The sequence below is a fragment of the Syngnathus scovelli genome, chromosome 11 (genome assembly GCF_024217435.2).
Source record: "Syngnathus scovelli strain Florida chromosome 11, RoL_Ssco_1.2, whole genome shotgun sequence".
Taxonomy (NCBI): Eukaryota; Metazoa; Chordata; class Actinopteri; order Syngnathiformes; family Syngnathidae; genus Syngnathus; species Syngnathus scovelli.
Window position 1 is genome coordinate 377501 of NC_090857.1, and position 21932 is coordinate 399432.

General features: G+C 44.3%; 1 protein-coding gene across 3 annotated transcripts in view; it reads right to left on the bottom strand.

The window, feature by feature from the left end:
• LOC125977452 (receptor-type tyrosine-protein phosphatase gamma) overlaps nt 1-21932 on the bottom strand; it is a 74785-nt gene that overhangs the window by 37399 nt on the left and 15454 nt on the right. For all 3 annotated transcript variants that reach the window (XM_049733942.2, XM_049733943.2, XM_049733941.1), the window contains exon 2: nt 16959-17069. Coding sequence is in view for 1 of the 3 variants with exons in the window: in XM_049733941.1 (XP_049589898.1) it covers nt 16959-17069 (111 nt within the window). In the remaining 2 variants the exon portion in view is untranslated. The remainder of the gene's footprint in view (nt 1-16958; nt 17070-21932) is intronic.

A 21932-nucleotide genomic window follows, 5' to 3' on the forward strand; every position in this document is an offset into this window, starting at 1 on the left:
GCAGGCAGGCAGGCAGGCAGGCAGGCAGGCAGGCAGGCAGCCACCCAGGCAGGCAGCCACTCCAGAGACCCAACTGCTGTATTTGTCGTATACATACAAGCAATTAAAAAGTACATTTTCCACAATATGGCCTCTTTAACTTTACTGCCTTTTCTGATTAATAGTCAATGATGGAAACACATGATTCACATGTGACTTATGATTCACACATGGTCAAGAAATGACAATGAGATCATGGGGATGTTCTAACAAATCATTCCCTTTCAGAGTGGCAGGTCGAGTCGTGGCTAATTACTGGTATTCAGGCCAGCGTACGCATGTGGGGGACAAGCCGTGTTCTCGTTATTACACTGCTTCCTTCCTTCCTTCCTTCCTTCCTTCCTTCCTTCCTTCCTTCCTTCCTTCCTTCCTTCCTTCCTTCCTTCCTTCCTTCCTTCCTTCCTTCCTTCCTTCCTTCCTTCCTTCCTTCCTTCCTTCCCAGGCCCACAAAACGAGCACCTCAACACAGGCAGCAGCAATCATTGTCTCTCCTGCTGTGTCTTCCTCCTCAGTCTCTCTGGGCTAGATGGGAAAATTGATGAGAATCATGAACATCAAATGGCCACTCTTAGCACCGCACACATTTCCAAAGCTCTCCAGTGGTGCTAATTATTTCAGTGTCATGTTTCTCTACTGTTGTAATAAATGGTGTCATTATTTTGGGACGGGTTAATAGGCATTCTGGGGAAATCGAGAGACCTGAGGGGAAAAGTGGGGTGTGTCCAGTACCAGCAGCAATATGATTTCCAGAGGTTAATGATTTTGATATGGTCGAATGTGGGTGAGCAGGAGGATGGCGAGATCTGGAAGGTAGACTCGAGCAGTGGTTGGATGGAGAGCAGAAGAGGTGGTGGCTACAATTGTGAGAGAAAAACATTTTTCGAGTCTTAATAATAAATCCGTTTTATTTGGGAAAATGTTACAATCCAATTTTGCGGACCACTAGAGGGCCGCCGACCACCGGTTGACAACGCCTGTCTTACGGTATATATGCACGTACGTGTATGTCCCAGATGTGATGTGTATTTATGAGATTTGTTTGTGGGCGTGGATGTGTGTGCAAGCGGCTAAGGAGAAAATAGGTCACGATGGAAAAAGATTTGGTGATGAAAGCAAAAATGGAGCTGTGACACTGACTGCACGGGGAATTCATTTGTTTCATTCCCAGCCCGCCACAAAAACCTGACGATGACGCTCAGCGGAGTTATTGAATTCAAACATAAGATTCCCCAACTCGTATAAATAGGACACTGATTCCAGAAATCAAAGGTGAATGTTTCTTTATTTTTGAAGTCACAGTTGTTGCATATTTTCTTGCTCCTACATATACTGTATGCATGTTGCCCCATAGCGCTGGGACAGCTGCTCCGTGATCTCTGAATCGTGCAGCAGTTCCTTTATTTGCTCCTCTATCTTCTTCCATCCATCTAGACAGCATGGAGCTAGCTATATTGTAGCGCCAACTGTCTTATTGCCTTCAAGAAGTGCAAGGGCAACTGCATCTCATTGATTCCTTTATTATTGGGCCCCCCCCCCATGACATTTCCTATTTTGTCAGGTCAGCTCTTTTTCTCCCCCTGATTTCAATTTCTGATTATTCTGCATCAGTCAGCTTTGATTTGATGAGGGAGCTGATGGAGTTATTGCTACCCTTATTCACAGTTATTGCACTCTGCTGCGGCCGGCCAGCCAGCCCACCCGTTCTGGCTCTGGCTCTGGCTCTGGCTCTGGCTCTGGCTCTGGCTCTGGCTCTGGAGCCGCAAATAATACTGATGGAAGAGGCCACCAACATTTTGACACATCAGCACAAGTCAGTGAACAATAGAGCAAAGCACATTGTGAATTGGTGCACCCACGCACCGTATAATTTGCTTCATAATAAGACAAAATGAACAAATAACATGATGACATTGTTTTGAATTCAAAACTACTATCCCTGGGGTGCGAGACTATTTGTTTCTAACATTGCCATGTTCCAAAATGTTTTGTCCTAAGACCTGTGATGACGCTAACTTGTGCTTTGAATTCACACAATACAGATGAGATGGATGGATGGATGGATGGATGGATGGATGGATGGATGGATGGATGGATGGATGGATGGATGGATGGATGGATGGATGGATGGATGGATGGATGGATGGATGGATGGATGGATGGATGGATGGATGGATGGATGGATGGATGGATGGATGGATGGATGGATGGATGGATGGATGGATGGATGGATGGATGGATGGATGGATGGATGGATGGATGGATGGATGGATGGATGGATGGATGGATGGATGGATGGATGGATGGATGGATGGATGGATGGATGGATGGATGGATGGATGGATGGATGGATGGATGGATGGATGGATGGATGGATGGATGGATGGATGGATGGATGGATGGATGGATGGATGGATGATCTGAAACCTACAATATTCCAACATTGTTTGTCAACATCAAAAGCTGAATGCAGGTGTTGAATGGTCAGATGCAAACAAAAGTACCTACTGTGAGCTTTACGTGACAAGAACATTTGCCTTGAATACACGACACGTTGACACAATGCAAATCCAGAGAATGACCTCTCCGTGCTGCATCAGGTGAGTAGTGAATATTATTACATCCTGGTAAATATGTCATCTACCTTGGTGGAAAAAGTCTCCCAACAGAAATGCTCACCATTGTGAAGTACGCAGAAGTGGGCTGAAGCATATAAACATGGAATCAAATATATAGATATACGTACAGTAAGTGTGTGACTAGGGGGAGCTGAGCTAATCCCTCCCTCAGCTGCAAAATTCATGCACTCCCTTTCACACCCTCAAGGAGAGGCTGTAATTTATTCCCTTGAAGCACTCCAGCTGCTAAGAACGCACGCACACACACACACACACACACACACACACACACACACACGTCCAGCCACATGTATTCATTGGAAGAACACACAAAGGCACACACGCTCACGGATGATAGATCTGAGCGCACTGACTGCAACTCCATCGGGTTTTGTTTTTTTTTTTTTTTTTTTTTTATAAACCTGGGTCTACATTAATTAGCAGCACAGGGTTCCATGTCTTCTATCTTTGGGGGCCCAAGAGATCAGTTCCAGGGACCCACCCAGCCCCCTTCTTCTTGCTACCACCCACCCAGATCGCATCTGTCTCCGTTTTCGTCAGCACAATATGAACAGAGCTACAGTATGCCCAACGACAAGAAAAGAATAATAATTCTCATCATCGTCATCATCATCACACACAACGGCGCACTTTCAAATTTACTTTGGCTTACTTACCATCGCCTTGTTAAAGATTTTGAATTTCCACTTTCATCCCCCTCCCTGACCTCCAAGTACCGTACAATCAGTCAACAAATGTATTTACTCTTTATTACCATTTCAAATCTCGATTTATCTCTCGACATGATTTGTTTCATATTCTTTTTTGTTTGCCAAGCAACAGCCTTGCAGCTTTAGGCTCTCCACTTTTGGTTTCAAGAGCATTGCGTAAAACCTTGACACACTTGACAAAAATCCACTCGTGAGCACAAGTGCACAGTGTACGCATGTGTATAAAAATGAATCTCTCTCTTATTTAAAGCTGGCGTCCTTTTAGCTCCGCTTCAGAAGCCGGCCGTTTCGTCGACAGCGTTCCAACCAAAAAGTCCACTTTCGGAGGAGCCGCTTGTGAGATCAGTTGCTTTCATCAAGTGCCTTGCTTAAAGTGCTTCAAAAGAGGATTGCGTGATCACAGAGTCCTGTCTATCTCGCGTGGCCCTGAGCGCCCCGCCCCGTCCGACAATTTCATTTCCCTGTCAGGCCCTGGGGCTCATCAGCAGATTAGACCGTCCCGACTTCAGTGAGATCTGACATTTTGATCACCGACATTCGACAACAAAAGGCTTCAAAGGTGCCGCTGTCGCTGCCAACTAGATCCACTTCGATCAAGCACGGGTTCACAATGTTGGCCAGTCTCGAATAAAGAGTTCAAAAAAAAAAAAAAAAAAAAAAAATGGCTGCAAATTTAGGATCCCATTAAAAAGGCTGGGAAAGCTTTCATCCAACTAAAAATGCAATCTTCTTTCAGCTTTGCATGAATATACAAACAGTCAGCCAGCCCTGAAAGTGCATTGCATATTGTCCTAAAGGGATGTATTGAAGCAGCACTATCGGCGCCATAGCAGATGTGCTAGTCCATCAACTGTGATTTGTTCGACAAACTACTGGGAACCATATCACGGCATCATCACCCAAGCAGTCACTTTGTCTCACAGTTGCGAAATTAAAATATGGGCAACGGGGCTTTTATGCCTGGGGGTGCAATAGCAGCATTTGACAAAAAAACAGCCTACACAAATTAGAAATTGCTATAAATATATGATATTGCAACTGTATTTTTATTGATATATAGTCTGACAAGGTGTTTTTTAGGTTTTTATATTTTTATTTTTTGAAACTGTCTGAGCAGATCACATCCACCAAATGTCTGTCCAGCGTTTCCATTTCTCCTCATTTAGCTGATTTTAAACGGATTCACATGGCATTCATGCCACATTGGGTGAGGGTTATATATACGTATATATTTATTATATCTATTTAAAGTGATGTTTCCCACGTCACCAGCTGCGCTGTTATCTTACACCACGGCTAATTCTATTTCCATAAATGTCAAACAATATCCACGACTAGTCCAACTGGTGACTTTATACACGCACTCAGTTCCCTCCCTATCAAACCTATCCTGCATCAGTTGACTGAAAAATGTGAAAAGATGCACAAGGCTGCAACCCATTGATTTGAACATGAAGCCCTGAGGCTGGCAGAGCAAAAGCTTCCATGATATGAGCTTATTAAAGTGCACACATTGTTTGAAGGCATTCTCTTGAGGCTTGGCTTTTCCTATTTTTTCATACACTATCCCAACGCAACGGAAAACATGTCTCCATCATTAGATTAGGCCGTAGCTCCGGACAAGAAATGGATTTGGCAAAAATAGCATCACATTAGAAGCATCACACTACGGGTGAATTACAAGTGTTTGGATTAGCAGCTCTGTTGCTTCCGTTTTAAAGCGCATCTAGAGAAATGGCTACATTTGGTCAGTTTTGCCAAAGCATTCTAAATTCTCCCTGGTCCAAGTTAGAGTAAATGTTGACGCCGGTCTTTGTGTTCTGTTAAACCCGCTCACCATCAATAAAATCCAGACGGCAAGCCTTGTAAAATATGAAAGCTGGCACCTAATGACTTGGGGGAGCAAAGAACAGCGCGTCACCAAAACAAAAATGCTCTGCACACAAGGCGAGCTTTCCATCCGTGGCAATGTCAGGAAACGGATGGAGCAGGGCGACCAAATGCAGCTTGGACCAGCTCGCTTTATCGGAGAACACAAACTAACAGACTCGGCAGAGCAGACGGACGGAACGTACTAACAAAACCGCAAACAGAAACTGAACAGAGGCGTGAGACAAAAGACATCATGGCATTAGCAATGATCCGACGGGGAGTGAGGGAGGGGCAGACGGGACTTAAATACACCACAGGTAACGAGAGGCAGGTGACTGTGATCAGAACATGGATTGGGAGTTGACACAGGAAGGGAAGGGAGGGGCGAGTACACAGACACGGACAGAAACCATGACAACCTACATATCAAACAACCGGGGACGAGTCGTGACAGGCAAAGGACTTCAGCTTTCACCTTAAGTCCATTTTTGCTCGACTCCATCCCTTTTCTACAGCGCTTGTTGAACATCTTCAGGCTGAAAAGAACACATGCACTTTCGATGTCTTTTGTAGTTTTCAATGAAGATACGAGATGGAAATTGGTATTCCAAGAAACATGCTAGAAAAAGATCCAAATGTCAGAGATGTATGTCATTGATATGACTGATTGTTATGATGTTGAGGTGCAACTTTGGGTTCTTTCTCCAATGTTCCAAGCTACTCTCTGTTCTCTTGAAGGCTAAATGCAGTCCAAGCCCTGAGGGCGCCGCATCGACTGAAGTGGAATATCAAAGCATTTTATGGGAAGAGCAGCAATGATTTTGCAGGGATCTTCAGTGCCCATGGTTCGCAGACTCACTGACTCACTGACTCACTCACTCACTCACTCACTCACTCACTCACTCACTCACTCACTCACTCACTCACTCACTCACTCACTCACTCACTCACTCACTCACTCACTCACTCACTCACTCACTCACTCACTCACTCACTCACTCACTCACTCACTCACTCACTCACTCACTCACTCACTCACTCACTCACTCACTCACCAACGGTTTTATAGTCACCATCAATTTTTGCACAAACCGTTTGAGACCATTCAAATACTTGTAAATGTCTTCCTGACGGTGCGCACGTAAAGAAACATGTAGTCGAGGTAGAAAAATAATAGTTTGAGCACGAGGACCCGCTTCACTTCCACATTTGATTGCTGTGTTGCTGCCGCGTAGCTGCATTGGCAATGTGCGCACCGCCCGACTAGCAAGCGCAAATGCTGGGCGTTTAAGAAAAAGCAAACAAAACGACATGGGCCAAATTGATTGGATGGATAATGCAATCGAATTCCTTTGTGCCACGACACGTGACATCAAAATGCTCGACGCGATGGCACCAATAGAGGTGGTAACAAGCACCCGCATTAACAAACATCAGTCAGCGTCATGTCATATTGTTGCTTTTGTGTGCACAATTCTACGTCGAATGTGCTACGACACAGTCGGCAACGCAGTTCAAACGCAGACATGACCGCATGCTGTGCCACAATTGGCATCATTATTTGCATTAGAATAGCGACGAGCCGTGCTTGGGAGACTTCAGTAAGAGTAATATGTATACATGTCTCAGGAGGGAGGTGCAAAAGGAGGAAGAAGATGTTAACAAAAATGGGATGATATGAAGCAGAAAGAGCCAGAAGTCACGTGCCAAGTAAGGAAGGACATCAACGCAGAACAGGAAGAAGTTGGACGGAGAGCTGCTTTCAGTTTATGACACACAGAGAAAGAGAAAAATATCATCCAGAAAATTGGCGTTTGAACGGACTCAATGATCACAGTCAAAGCATGACCATTTTCATTGATTGCATGCAATATACAATATACGTACGTAGTATATAGTATGAAATGGTCATTCAACCTTTTCCAAGAGTGGGCTAAAAAAAGATTTTGTCAATCAATGAATGATTTCACGTTGGCCATGTCTTTTGCTCCCTCTGCTTCTATTAGTTTCGGCAATGGACGTGGAAAACAAGTTTGGATTTATTAACAGCACGTATGTATATCATGAGGTATAAATATGAACTGTGGGTTGTTGTGGTTGTGTTAGTCGCAAAAATGACCTTCGAGGTGGTCAAACTGCTGCGATTAGATTCAATGTAGACCTGACGGTCAAAGTTGATCAAAATCAAAGGTGTTGAGGGTTAAATCCTATAAGAAGTGCTTGGGGTTATTTTTCACCTTGTGTATGGAAAAGGGGCAGTGTAGAAAATGGTGACTTTTTAATGTTCAGTCATTTAAAGACCCACTATTCGTTTCAATAATATGCACCAAAAAAGGAGTTTATAAACAAACAACTCACTCAGAGAGACATTCTACGAAATTGACAGATAATTGAAGATGAACTTGGTTGTTTAATTTCACACCTGCTTCAGCCACGACAGATCGGAATTGACTTTGTATTCAAGCAATTACAAAGTCTCTTTTCCGTAATATGTCCCTTTGAACTCATTCACAGCCAACCCGGTGAAGGAGTTAGGTTGAAGCCAGAAGAATACACTGCTGGCTGGATAGAGCTTATCACATTTAAGTAGGGACACGCACGGCGGACACGGACGGGTAAGTCCCACGATGCCGCTCGCCAGCTGTTTGAAAAGTGTCTTCGGAGAGCACTGTGTAACCTCTGGCACCGACCATACGAGCTTCACCTGGTCCCGTCACAGTCAATCAGAATGGCCATTAATCATGCCTCACGCAAATGCGGGCGCGAGGTAGCTAGGTAGGTCGGTAGCTAAGTAGGCAGGCAGGTAGGCAAGGTAGGTAGGTAGGTAGGTAGGTAGGTAGGTAGGTAGGTAGGTAGGTAGGTAGGTAGGTAGGTAGGTAGGTAGGTAGGTAGGTAGGTAGGTAGGTAGGCAGGCAGGCAGGTGGAGCGCCAAACCTCTCCTTGCCAGTCGCTTTGACTGTTTCATTTTCAATGTGGACCCTGACTTTGTCTTTTCTACACATAGATGCCCATCTTCTTTCAATGATTTTAAATTTTTTTTTTCTCTTGAAATATTTGACTATTTAAAGAATTGTAATTGTGCACTTTATCCACAACAACTGCTTTCCTAATGGCACTAAAAAGGGCTTTCGAGGCTTTGAAACTGGCCTCGTTCAGATCACATCACAGCAGCCAGCCGCTGTTAAAATCGAGTGACAAGCAAGTGGAATAGAATTGCGCCTCAAAGCCTTGATTGATATGATGGTAGTTTGTATGCTTTCTGTAATGTTCTTTTCCAAGATGGAAAAAGAAAAAAACATTTCAAGAAGATTGTTGCGGCAATAAAATAGACTATGTATGTATAGAAAACAGCAATGTTGTTTACATTGGTCATGAAATGAAATTGTTAAGACAAACCCATGCTTTAGCGAGTATGTATCGATGAGAAATTTCCGTGTCTGCCGACGATGACGCGAGAAAAGCGACCGACTGTGTGACTTTCTACCATCTGGGTCCTTGGTGCCCAGGGGCACAACCTAGAGTAAATGTCAATGTTTTCATCTCCCCCCTTTCATTGATCCCACACTGGGCTGTTTAAACGGCAAGCAGACCCCATGTGGCCTTTATGAAATCGATGCATTCCTCTGCCTACCTCATAAAAGTCCAACAAATGGAAATCAGACTCGCTCGCTCGCTCACTCTCTCTCCCACCCACTCCTTTCTTTCCACCTGACACACACGCACACGCACACGCACACACACACACACACACACAGTTGTCTTTAAATGGAGCATGATGTTCCAACAACAAATTCTAAAATATGAATGTGGAACGTCAGGTATTGTCCATCAGTATCTCTTCAGCTAAAACAATGGTACACTGATATTTTCTAAAGTAACATGGCTTGAGATGGGGCGTCCATTATCACTGATGGATCCGATGGATCATTTGTAAAGTTGCGCGATGTTTCTCAGCCCTTTTCTTCACGGAACTGCCTCTTCTTGATGACAGTCTTCGAAAATGTCACTCACATTCTTCAATGATTCTTCATGCCCTTGGCTCTTCGCCCTTTGATTGCCTTTTCCACTCTCCTTATTTGGTCGGAGCTGAATTTCTTCGAGCGTATTGAGGGGAAATGGCTTGTCGCTTTGCCATCTACCAAATCATGAGACACAAATTGAGGGAGGAATTACATGTCTTAAATACGTACATCGCTAGTCTCATGTCTGCTAAGCAGCTCTTGAGAAGCTCCCAGAGAAAGCTAGAACTTTCACGGACAATTCAAGTGAATATGAGCCGCTCGCTCCTTGCCGAGAATGCATGTCAAGCGCGCCTTCCACGCTGACAACGTTTGCGTTCATTCAAAAGGAGATGCCTCCAGATCAGTGAGTGTCAGTGGTCATGCTTAATGAGATGACATAAGGAAGCCGCCGCCGCCGCCGCCGCAATCCCTGCAGACATGTAGCACTTGATGAAACTTCATTCATTTACTCGTCCTTTCCTCCACTAATTAAGAGCATAATTAACCAGCGGGTAAAAGCTATTCAGCCTTTACACATGCCAAGAAGGGACTGAATAAATGATGAACGTTACTGATGCCGACTGCATGAATGCATATCAGCTTCCTCGGATGCTTCAGCGACTTGGCTTTGGCATAAACCCATCGTTTACATTGACTAGCTAGTACTATATGCTTATTCAACCTAAGCCTTACATTTTTCTTGACCACAAATCCAAACAAAACACACGGAGCATTCTTTACGTATGTTGTTCATTCCAAAGTGTTTTGAGCAAGTCTGATTTCTAGACTACACTCAAGCTACAACGAGGCAGGGCGCCCTTTCGGTTTAAACCGACACTAATTAGCATATTCTGTCCCACATTATACCGAGACGGCACCACTATCGAATGACAAAAGGATCTTATAGTTCTCAAAAGCCCATTAGGTAATTGGGACTGGTCGTTGGGGAATATGTAGTATCTCTGACATTCCTGTTTCAGATGTAATAAATTTAATGGTGGTGCTCATGCCATAATTAGAGTCACTCAGCCGTCCCCGTTGGTCATGACGGCACCTATAATTCAAGCCAACACCTTATTGACCCTTGAAGATAAGTACCCTGAAGTATGGAGGAGTGAACGGCCCTTTTTAAACCCTCGGGCCATGGATCAAGTTCGATACACTTGCAGCCGTACCGACCTTAATTGTATCGAAGAAAAGCACATGTTGGAAAGGTCCAATTGGAGGCGTGACAAAGGACGCCGCTCGCATGCTAAGTCGATCAGAGAACAAAGAATGAAGCCTTGCTTAACTCATTCGCTGCCATCCCACTTGATATCTTTGACGTCTAGAACTGTCAGCGGCGCTGAATGAGTTCAGGTCTGACGAAACTAAATTGCCTTAAATACTGAGCGTCAGTGGAGTCAAAAGGAATCCTTAGCCACAGTGGGCCTCATTTTAGTGCCCGAAGCAGAGATCAGTTCCCTCAATGGACGTGGAAGGGTCATATTACCTTAACATCCCTCAGTAATGAAGCATGAAACTCAGCAAATGGACACACACACACACACACGCACACACACACACACACACACACACACACCATCCATCCGACTAAAGAGATATTGGGTAATTACAGCAGCAGCAGCAGCAGCAGCAGCAGCAGCAGCACCTTTCCCAGGCTTCAAGCCCTGCCGCTTGAATGCAATACAAATATCCAGAAGACGTAGATTATACGTACATGTAACATTTTTTCGAGGCCACGGCACTGCTAATACACTTGAATCGACATCCAGTTAAGCAATTAGAATATCCCTTCTTTTTTTCCATCCCCTCCTGAAATATTTTCTCTCCCTAACCTGCAGCTGTTGAGTCCAGGCAGTCAAGGTGATCTTGTCTCGGGCCAATTAGCTCCCCCCCCCCCCCCCTCCCCCGCCCCTGCCTTTCCTCCAGTCAGGGAGAAAAGCAATGCTTTTACTCTATAAACATGGCTGGCATAAGGACACAAATCAATAGACACTTGTGTAATTCACTTTGCGGTAGATAACCAGAGGCTAGGAGCTAGGAGGGAATTAATGAGTCTTTGACCAATCAGATAAGGAGCACAGGCACTTATGGACCGAGTCTCATCACAACATTGCTGACAGTCCTTGGAAAGCAGATGTAGATCTTGATGGATGGTTGGAGGGAGGGAGGGAGGGAGGGAGGGAGGGAGGGACGGATGGACGGAGGGACGGAGGGACGGAGGGACGGATGGACGGATGGACGGATGGATGGATGGATGGATGGATGGATGGATGGATGGATGGATGGATGGATGGATGGATGGATGGATGGATGGATGGATGGATGGATGGATGGATGGATGGATGGGGCTTTACTTAGCTCATTTTATATTACACAAAAGAAACATATTTACTAGAACTAAATAATATATATATAAAATATAAATAAAAAATTATATATATATATATATACACATACATATATACATGCACGCACGCACGCACGCACACAAAAGTGCTCCAAATGTGTCAGATGTCAGACACACACACACAACCACCCACATATATAAACACACAGTGAAAAGACGACTTGAGTTCATTAGTAAGCAAGTAATACGCGAGCAAGAATAATCTGCTGTCTAATATTCCACAGCATGCATGGGTAGATTTGTGAGAACAGAATCAGGTTATAGAGTAAGGGTGAGTCAGAGTGCTGAGTATGATGGATGTTCTCACCCACTGGAGGATTTCTATATTTAAAGAAATAATCCTAGTATTTTGCTTTAGAGCTCCTGCACCTACAGCTGACTGGCTGGCTGGCTGGCTGGCTGCTGGCTGCTGGCTGCTGGCTGCTGGCTGCGGGCTGCTGGCTGCGGGCTGCTGGCTGCGGGCTGCGGCCTTTTTCATCACTGCCGTGAAAGCAGCAATCGAGTCGACTGGACAATATTTTGGGATACCTAGCAAGTCACAGATTGTCTGACTGACTGGCGTTTTTCGAGGAAATAGAAAGTGCACCTATTTCTCAGGATCATTACAAATGTGACAATGAAGAAAAAAAATCAATAAAACAGTGGCAACAAATGAGGAACATTTATGGCCCTGTCTTTTAGGAGCTCTTGAGCCTTAGGGAAACTGAATTGAATCAATTAGGCTTAAACCAATATTAAGAAAGTAGATCCAATCTATCAACATGAGAATAAAACAAAGAATTTCAAGGTTTACTGATTCTTTAGATTATTATTGTTTATCCATGTCCTCCTCATCAGTGCCTCCTTAGAAAGGTAGACTGCTCATTGAGTTGTTTTGTTCTGCGGTCATGCAAATTTTTTCTTTTAATCAAACCGAAGTCTGCTGGTCCACAAACGGTTTACAAACGTACTATACAAACACACGCACGCAGACACACGTACACACACACACACACACGCACGCACACGCACGCACGCACACGCACACACTCTTTTCTGAGGCAGCAAGGACGAAGAAAACAAAAACAAATGGCATAGTCTGGCAGGAGCGCAGATGTCATCTATCAGCGCGACAACAAATCCTCCACTCCGTGTTTGATACAATATTTATCCTTGTGTCATAGCTTTTACGTATTTATTTACATAGCTGTTTTATTGATGCGTGTGTTTAGCAACGCCGGTTGCGTGATAGATGGCCGGATCGGTGGAAGGAGCTGATTTGGTGATTTAAGGCCCAATTCGGGCCACTAAAATTGCTTCCTGCCAGAGTAATACATCAGGGGGAATTAAAAGGTGATTGCAGTGTGCGCGTGTGTGTGTGTGTGTTTGGGATGGCGGGCGAGTGGATGACTGAATGTGTTCTTTGTATTGTTGGGGGCAATGACAAAGAAAGACAAACGAGTTGCTTTGACGCTGCCATGGTAACCGGCACAGACAGAACTGATGGCTTCGGTTAGGATGTGGACCGAAAGAAGAAAATGGCAAATCAGGACGACTTGAGACGCTCATTGACCTGATTCGGCTCGCCAGCAGGGCAATTCATTCTTTTATCTAGAGAAGGGGAAAAGGAAATGAAGAGGAAAAAGAGAGTGTATAACATTTGATTTTATATTAATATTATACTCAAATAAGTGTACTGGAAGAGGACTCTAGTAATAATATGACTCGATTTAAAGTTTGAAAAAGTCCTCATAATAATTACTTCAATAAAAGTAACTAAAAAAAAGTAAAAAGTAGTAAAAAGTAGTAAAAAAATTTAAGGTATTTGTTTTGTATAGATATATATATATATATATATTTATTCAAACCGATGTCAAATTGTCTAAATAATAAAAGAAGGATGTGAAACTTCAGAGCAAAAAGACAAGAAGACACACACACACACAAACTTGATTTCCAGGGACATCACGACTACCAAATATTGTCAGATTGCCGTCAGAAGATATATGACAGGTCTTGAAAATCTTTAGCCATGACGATATGGGGCAAATGAATCAATAATTCATGTTTGATGGTGTCTGTTTAATATTTCAGGCATAATTAATAAGCAGGGACACGGCTTCCCCTAAGCAGAGGAAATCACACTCAGCGTCAACAAAAGATAAATGAGGCACCGCGTCCTTGCCCGGCTCGTAGGCCACACGCGCAGATTCCACACAAGGATTGATGAGACTCGGGATGTAGTCAAAGAGCGACAAATGGGAAAATGCACATTTGGGAGTGATGCGCAATGGTACGCATTTGAAATAAGAGCAGAGCAGAGCAGAGCAGGCAGCAAAAAGGACTTTCCATCCAAGTCCCTATTCAATTCAAAAGTGACTCCGCGGAATAGGAATTTACAAGCCGGTGAGAATACACGGCTGGCTATGTATAGTGTACGTTGCGCGCCTGACATGCAAAACGCGGCTCCGCAAGGGAAACTTGATGAAGTGCCCACACGGTGCCTCCACTCTATCAATGTGTGTGGTGCGGGCAAATTATCAGGGGATTAGGAATAAAGAATGGTCCTGCGCTCGCTGCAGCGCATGTCGCTTGCTCCAAATAAACCACAATCGGTAACAGAAATACTTCCTGCACCTTCCACCCATGTATGTTTATCGTCTTTTTCACACGATTGGATGATTTAGTATCTTTTGTTTCGTGATTGCCATTGCTTCATTAGCTGATCATTTGAAAACAAGACGTGGTCTGTTTGTGTATTTAGCACGCTTTCCAATGACGGCAGTTATTCAAACACAGGAAGAATACAAATACTTCTTCTTCTTCAAAAAAAACAACCCCGCAACTGCCACGCCATCGAGAACAATACATACAAATATGTAACTGGTTCATGAAGCAAGTTTGAAGCTTCATTTTCCCATCACTACTATCGATCTAGCTATACTGTACATACTGTACATAAAGGAGTGTGTGAGATGTCGTTTCCCAAAGACCAGCAAATGAAATGAACTCCTACTCGCCTCACCTTTCTACCTATTTTTCACCACTTCCCGCTTTGTATTTAACCTTTCCGTCCGGGATCACAGCACGGAATGAAGCTATTACTCAAACACGCCAAAGTCATCTTCAATTACTGCACGGGGATATTGGCTGTACAGTAAATGGAACAATTATCTCAAGTGCTACAGTGGCAGATGTGAGCAGAGCCTATTTTAGGGCTGTGAGTGCCCAGTGCGGTGACAGCTGCATGCAGAACTGCATGCAGAATGGGCGCTCGCCAACAGCTAGCCTGTGAGAAGAGCTACCGAGCTGCTTGAGGGGCCTGAGCAATACAGCGATAAATGCCTTTCAGTGCATTTCGATTTTTCCTCTTTGTCGTCTTTACCAACAACAGATTCGTTGTCCTCACACCTCAGTCAGTTTACATTTCAAATCGATCTTTATATGATGATTCCGTTACTTGTATCATTGCTGCATTAACATTGCGCTAAAATAGACACTCCCGATGTCGATCTAATGGATAATCTTGAGAAACCTAAATCACTCATCAAAATAACACATGATCAAAATGCATTTTTATGCAGTGGGGAAAAAAGATTTGTGGGGAGTTACATAGCGCAAATAAACTGTATAGAATGACACTTTTAATTCCAGTCATACGGCAACATTTCAAGTTTGATTCTACTCGAGGTCTCTCCTGAAAAGTTCTATTTTCTTTTTTAGAAAAAGATTTCTATTACGGTCGGTCGCACAATCAATTAAAAGATCTGCATGTGTCTGAAGTGTCTTCACCCTTTCTATTCGTCACTTTGTCTCATTGGTGTCAACCCCCCTGACAGCGTTTTCCCACCTTGTGTTTCATCGCGCAGTGGTGCCAATTAATTTATTAGCGGAGAGGGAAGAATGACTTTACAGGATAACTTTCGACATATTTTAAGAAGAAACGGAAGGCACGCCGTACTGTTTTATATCTTTGCAATCGAATTGAAAAAAAAAACCCGATCGCTCACGGATGATAAGAATCTGATCCGACCACGCCTCATTTGAACTTCTGCTAATCTGCGACAACCAGGCAATCAATGCAAATTGAGGTGCTTACACACTTGACTTATAGTTTGCACACCGCCCAGCAGAGGAAAGGGCTCAGGAGGGATGACGGCAGTGAGCTTAGCTGTATTTAGCGCTGGTTACGAAGCGACCAACCAGAAAATAGCTTGGTGCCTTTTTGCATCGGTTTGGATGGTGAAAAATGTCAAAGCACGACCGTACGGATTTTGAAGTTGCGCCAGAAAGCCCCAGCTTTGCTTCTAATAAGGGATCAGCTGCAGCGAATCAAAAGGCAACGGGTTATTTCAATTCAAACGTGTACCAAGTGTGAAAGAGCCTTCGGCTTGAAACAAAGCAGACTCTTATTTTCATCAAGTGATTGATATTGTCCTCTCAGTCCTTCTTAGTAGACACATTGATACTCAAGGACGTCTTGAAAGGTGTGGAAATATTATGGCGGAGAGGGAGGGAGGGAGGGAGGGAGGCTTGGCGACAAATCGATCCATTCTCCCCACAAACTGTATAGGTTTGATCCTGCATTAGACACGCAGCTACTGACACAATCATGAGAGTAGTGGCCTAATGCATCACCCCATAGACATCGCACGGATGTCTCAATTGCTTTGGTGGCATTCTTTCAATCAAGATGCACACACACTCATGCAAGGACACACAAGACCAGGCTGATTAAAAACACCTGTCTGTCCTCACCGTCCTTGGACGGTGGTGAAGTTCATCATCAGATGAACGAGAAAACCTCAACAATCAGGCCCAATTTCCATTTGTGATGTTTTTCAACCTTATAAAATTGTTAAGGTTGTTTTTACAGTTGTTTTTTTTAAGGTTGTTAAAATTGTTTTTCTCTCTTATCATTGGGCCGTATTATTGATGTTACCTTTTATTCACTGAAGGCAATTGCTTGTTATATTGCTCTTTTACTTGACGCTTTTATCCACCTATAAAATTGTAATTGCTAATGATCACGCATCATTACCATTGTTGCAAGTTCAATAATAACAATGGCTTCCGGGGACTCGCACCTCACTTGCCTCTTTAAAACATCATTGCGGCATTTCCCAAGGAAGGAAGGAAGGAAGGAAGGAAGGAAGGAAGGAAGGAAGGAAGGAAGGAAGGAAGGAAGGAAGGACGGACAAGAGAACCTTGCTCAGCCTCACATTTTTTCATAGATCGTCCGAAAGATGTTTGGTCGGTCGAATCAGCCTTTGCCCGTTGGTGAGGCTAACAAAACATAAAGACAAACCTGAGTAGGCCCAATAGGTCTCTTCGGTGGCAGCTCGCCGCAGTCGTGTCTCAGCGGCTGCACCAAGGTCTTGGACAGGGGCGCAGGACTTAGCTTGCTTTCCTGTCAGCACTGCGGGACAGAAGAACAACAGCGACACCAAGGTTAGCATAAAGAGAAGCAGAGCATCAGCAGCATTCTGCAGCCCCGCTTGGACACCCACTGGGTCATATCCAACTGTGTCCTTAGAGGAATTGTCACTCAAAAGCAGGAAACAAATTGTTAAGCCCCAGATACGTAAAGAAGGCTCAGTAGCTCCTGCACAAAAAACATGATACCCACACACGTTTTTTTGGTGGTAAAACCATGTTAAGAAAAATGGGCAGCAGGGAAAAAAACGAAGAAACAAATCTACTGGCCAAATGCAGCTTGATACAATTTCACGTTAGAAGACAACATCCTAATTAAACAGCAACCGTTGATCGCAACAGAGTTGGAGAGATAGACTAGGTGATTCGCACCCTTAGTACGTGTCTTTGAGAATTCTCCAAATTGCTTTTCAGACCACAGGATTCAAGTCTGGGGTGAGTTGTTGTCGTGTCGCAGGACGTTGTGCTCACTGAAAGGTATTCCCACTTCATGGTCATGCTCCACTCCAGGGATGCTTTTGCTCAGGTGATGACAGCTGGCAATTCCGCCAAAGAGTTCAATCTTTGTTTCATCGAAAAGTTCCTTTCTCATGGCCTGCTTCAGGTGCCAGCCGTGTGTGTGTCTGTCGCACTAAGGAATGTTTTCCATCTGGCCACTCAAGCATACAGGCCAAATTGGTGGTGTGCTTGTCCTTCTGGAAGATTCTTTCTCCAGATTTGTGCCCTGAGACAATCCTGTCAATGGCTTTGACTTCATGTGTGGTTTGTGCTCTGACATCATCTTGATCAACTGTCCATGTAAAGCATGATGGACACGGATGAGAAACATGGAATGGATGATGAGTCCGAGGCACAAACCAGCATGTTATTGGCGTCCACCTGCAAATACTGCTGCTGGCCAGTCATTCGGTGTTTAAGCCAAAGTGGGAACCGTCGGTGCCACGTTTGTCGATGGAGCCGGTCCAGCTGGAGGTATCGCTGCCGGTGAGTTATTCACTGCTGAGCACGAGGTGCGAAGCGCGACGCTTGGGGCGACATTAGCCGATGGACTCGCTCCAGCGGGGACAGCTGCTAAGCCGGTACCGTCGGTACCGCCACGAAAGGGGATCGACCCGGGGAGGGAACAACAATCACGGGCAGCATCAACATCAACTCAAATGTGAATGTGCGTGCGTGCATGCATGCATGCGGGTGACTGGAGGCTGAAACACAAATTGGCTCTGAGAGCTCCTTTTTGGATAATTGGGGAAATGGAGAGAGAAGAATAATCACACTGCCAAGAACAAAGTGTATGACAAGCATATGGTTGCAGATGGACATTGCAGCCACCATAAGGAAAGCAGTAGCCAAGGAGAATGCTCTCTGTGGGAACATTTGCAGCCCATGATATTGTCAGCACAATGTAAAGAATGTCAACAATATGACTCCGCTCTTGCTCTTGCTCTTGCTCTTGCAGAGACCAAATAAGCACTGTTAAAAGGGAAAATGAGCAAGATGCTAGCGCCTCTGGTGGTGCCTCGACCACATAGATTTACTGATAGCACACTGGACATGTCCAAAAGTGACACAAAAGCAGAAAGAAATGAGGCTGGATGAATGGATCTCAGCACATTTTCTGCCATATATGGAAAAGATTCCATCCAAAACAGGGTTTTATCTCGGAAAGATTTCTCTCACATTTGGACTTTTTGGGTCAGCCGTCATTGTAACTCATCTTCAAATGCTGACTGCGCTTTCTTTCTGAATTCATCAACTCATTCGCCGGTCTTTTAATCTACAAGGTAGACTGGTGGCGGCTTGTGAATATGCCCCGAGTGCCCTTATTCTTATTCTTACTCTTATATGAATAGAGTAGTAACTTCAAAAAATGTTTAGAAAAGAAAAAAACAATGTTTTTCGGGCACTGAGGATGTTAGTTGGTCCTTTGTGCTTCACTGGCTGTCCATCACAGCAATGCAGAGAGATCAGTACACCCAGTATGACTTCATGTTTTCTGGAGCATCAGCCAAGGGTAGGGAAAGTCGCATACACACACGCCCGCCCGCTCGCATTCTATGAAGCGAACAGCGAAGGTCATCATCTCTGAAGCAGAAACTCTTGGAGTCAAATGCATGCAGGGGAGGCTAAGAAAAATGCCTGCAACACACTTGGAAGTTTCAAAAGCTACTTAAAATGCTCTCAAAGTTAGCTATGACAACACCTTGTGCCTTATTTGCCCTTCATTCTCACCTTCCTGCAGCACATTGATTGCATATGGGCTGGCTGGCTGGCTGGCTGGCTGGCTAGCTGGCTGGCTGGCTGCAAAAGGATGCCACTCACAGGCTCCAACCCAACTCCCCCCCCATGAACACACACACATGCTTGGTTAATTAATAGCTTGTGCTCAGTGAGACAAGGTCATGCTGCCAAGGGACTACAAACAATGGCATGAAACTGACACCTCCTGTAGGACACAAGACAGGAGCTGTTAATACGCACGTCCGTTTTCCCATCACAGTGAAAGCTGTCATGTCCCCACCTTCATCCACATTTGTTTTTCATACGCATGCCAGGACTTGCGCGCTAACAAAATAAAACAAAAAAAAAACGTGGATGGATGGATGGATGGATGGATGGATGGATGGATGGATGGATGGATGGATGGATGGATGGATGGATGGATGGATGGATGGATGGATGGATGGATGGATGACGGATGGATGGATGGATGGATGGATGGATGACGGATGGATGGATGGATGGATGGATGGATGGATGGATGGATGGATGGATGGATGGATGGATGGATGGATGGATGGATGGATGGATGGATGGATGGATGGATGGATGGATGGATGGATGACGGATGGATGACGGATGGATGGTTCTAAGAACCGTCTCGGTTACGCACGCATAATGTCATTCATTTCATGAATTTCACAAAAGTAAGAAAATGTGCCAATTTTGAAGTAGTATAGACAAAGAGAAGTCTCTAATCTGATTCCCAGCGACTCGATGCAATGAAAGCTTTATGCGATGGGCGTATCGAATGGCTCTGGGTGCTTGGGTTGCGAGCGAGTCGATTCTGGCGTCTTGCTCGGTTATCTTTATTACTCGATATTGATTACGAAGAGTGCAAGTGTCTGCCTCCTTGCTGAGTCTCATCGAAAGCTTCATAATGCATAGACGGTAGAGTGTCTTGAAATGTCTGGAGATGCATGCCCTCCAAAGTATTTCTTTGCAGGAGATTGATGCGACGCCTCTCGTCTGCGGTTTTCCTTCACAAAATGTCTAATGCCTTTCAGGAAGCATTGTTTATTTCACCTCGTCAATGACGGTAGTAACTAAATGAAGGAATCCATCCTTCCTCGGGAGTCTACGTATTTTGACATGGCCTTTTCGCTCAATACGCGCATCAAGACAAGAGCTACGTATGTCTATGCTGGGCTCATCTTATATTGTCTTCCAAGCGACGTGATCGTACGAGAAACTCCTTGATGACATTTTGATTTATTGTAATCAATCGTTGTTATTTTTATTATGATCTATTATTTGATGATTATTATGATTTGAAACACATTTCAAATAAATCATCTTGACTTTACTAGACGATTGCTCCATGTCTATTTTGCTCCATGACAGAAATGAAATCTAGCCACCTCAACATCAGATCTCACAAACAAGCAAACAAACAACTCTTAATAGCACATTCCAATAAAGCCTTCCCATTAGTGGTGCAGCTCGATTATTGAAGCAGCCAATTGTTATTTTCTAATGGAGTCTGTTCTTAGCCGGACGTTGAGAGGGAATCAATAAGCGCAGGCTCGCCCGTAGGAAGCTCACATGCTACTTCTCAACAAACTCAGCACATATCGCTACACACATTGTGACTTTTGAGTCTTTTCTTTTTGAATCAACTCCCCATTTTTCGTCGAGTTTCACTTATGCCAAAAATGGATCCAACATGTCAAGTTTATTTCTATAGCCCTTTATCACTGAAAGGTCTCAGAGAGCTTGACAACTATTAACGACATCCCCAGATCGTAATCTGAACATGACAGACTTCAGCTTCTTACAGCCTTTCCTTCCTTCCTTCCTTCCTTCCTTCCTTCCTTCCTTCCTTCCTTCCTTCCTTCCTTCCTTCCTTCCTTCCTTCCTTCCTTCCTTCCTTCCTTCCTTCCTTCCTTCCTTCCTTCCTTCCTTCCTTCCGTCAGTAGGACTTCAAATGCCAATAAGCATATGCAATAAGGTTGAGCTGGAAGTACGGACAACCTACGGCCAGGGCAAGATGAGAGGATGGAAGTGAGCGAGCGCCGCTGCCTTGCTGGGATGAAGGAGAAAAAGTCAACTCTGATTGGAGTGTGTAATATGGACTCCCTATTGATTCCTCTATACATTTATATAGCCAAGACATCTGGCCTGTAAGCACATACTAGAAATGATTGCTTTTTATCAGAAGAGAAGGACAAAAATTGAGTCCAGCTGGGAATGCTCAGCAAAACACTCCAGACTCTGACAATGTGGTTTGCAAGTTCATTGTCAAGATAAAGAGCGTCACCTGGATGGACTCCGCCTCCCACCAGTAACGCTAGTGATAGCATTGGACAGAGTTCATGCGCACAGATATGGAAAATGCAAGAGTGACGTGGGAAAAAGCTTCAGATAAGATCAGCAACCGCGTCAACGGAAGGAAGGTTTGACAAGTTCGATACGGCACTTCCAGAATTGCTTGAAAAAGGGGAAAACACAAACGAAGAACAGGTTGCCAAGCCCAAAGCTGTCAACACTCTGCCAAGTGAATACCATGCCAACGTTGAAGATCTTGAAACATTGATTCCTTAACTCCTAGGAATTGACCATTCGCAAG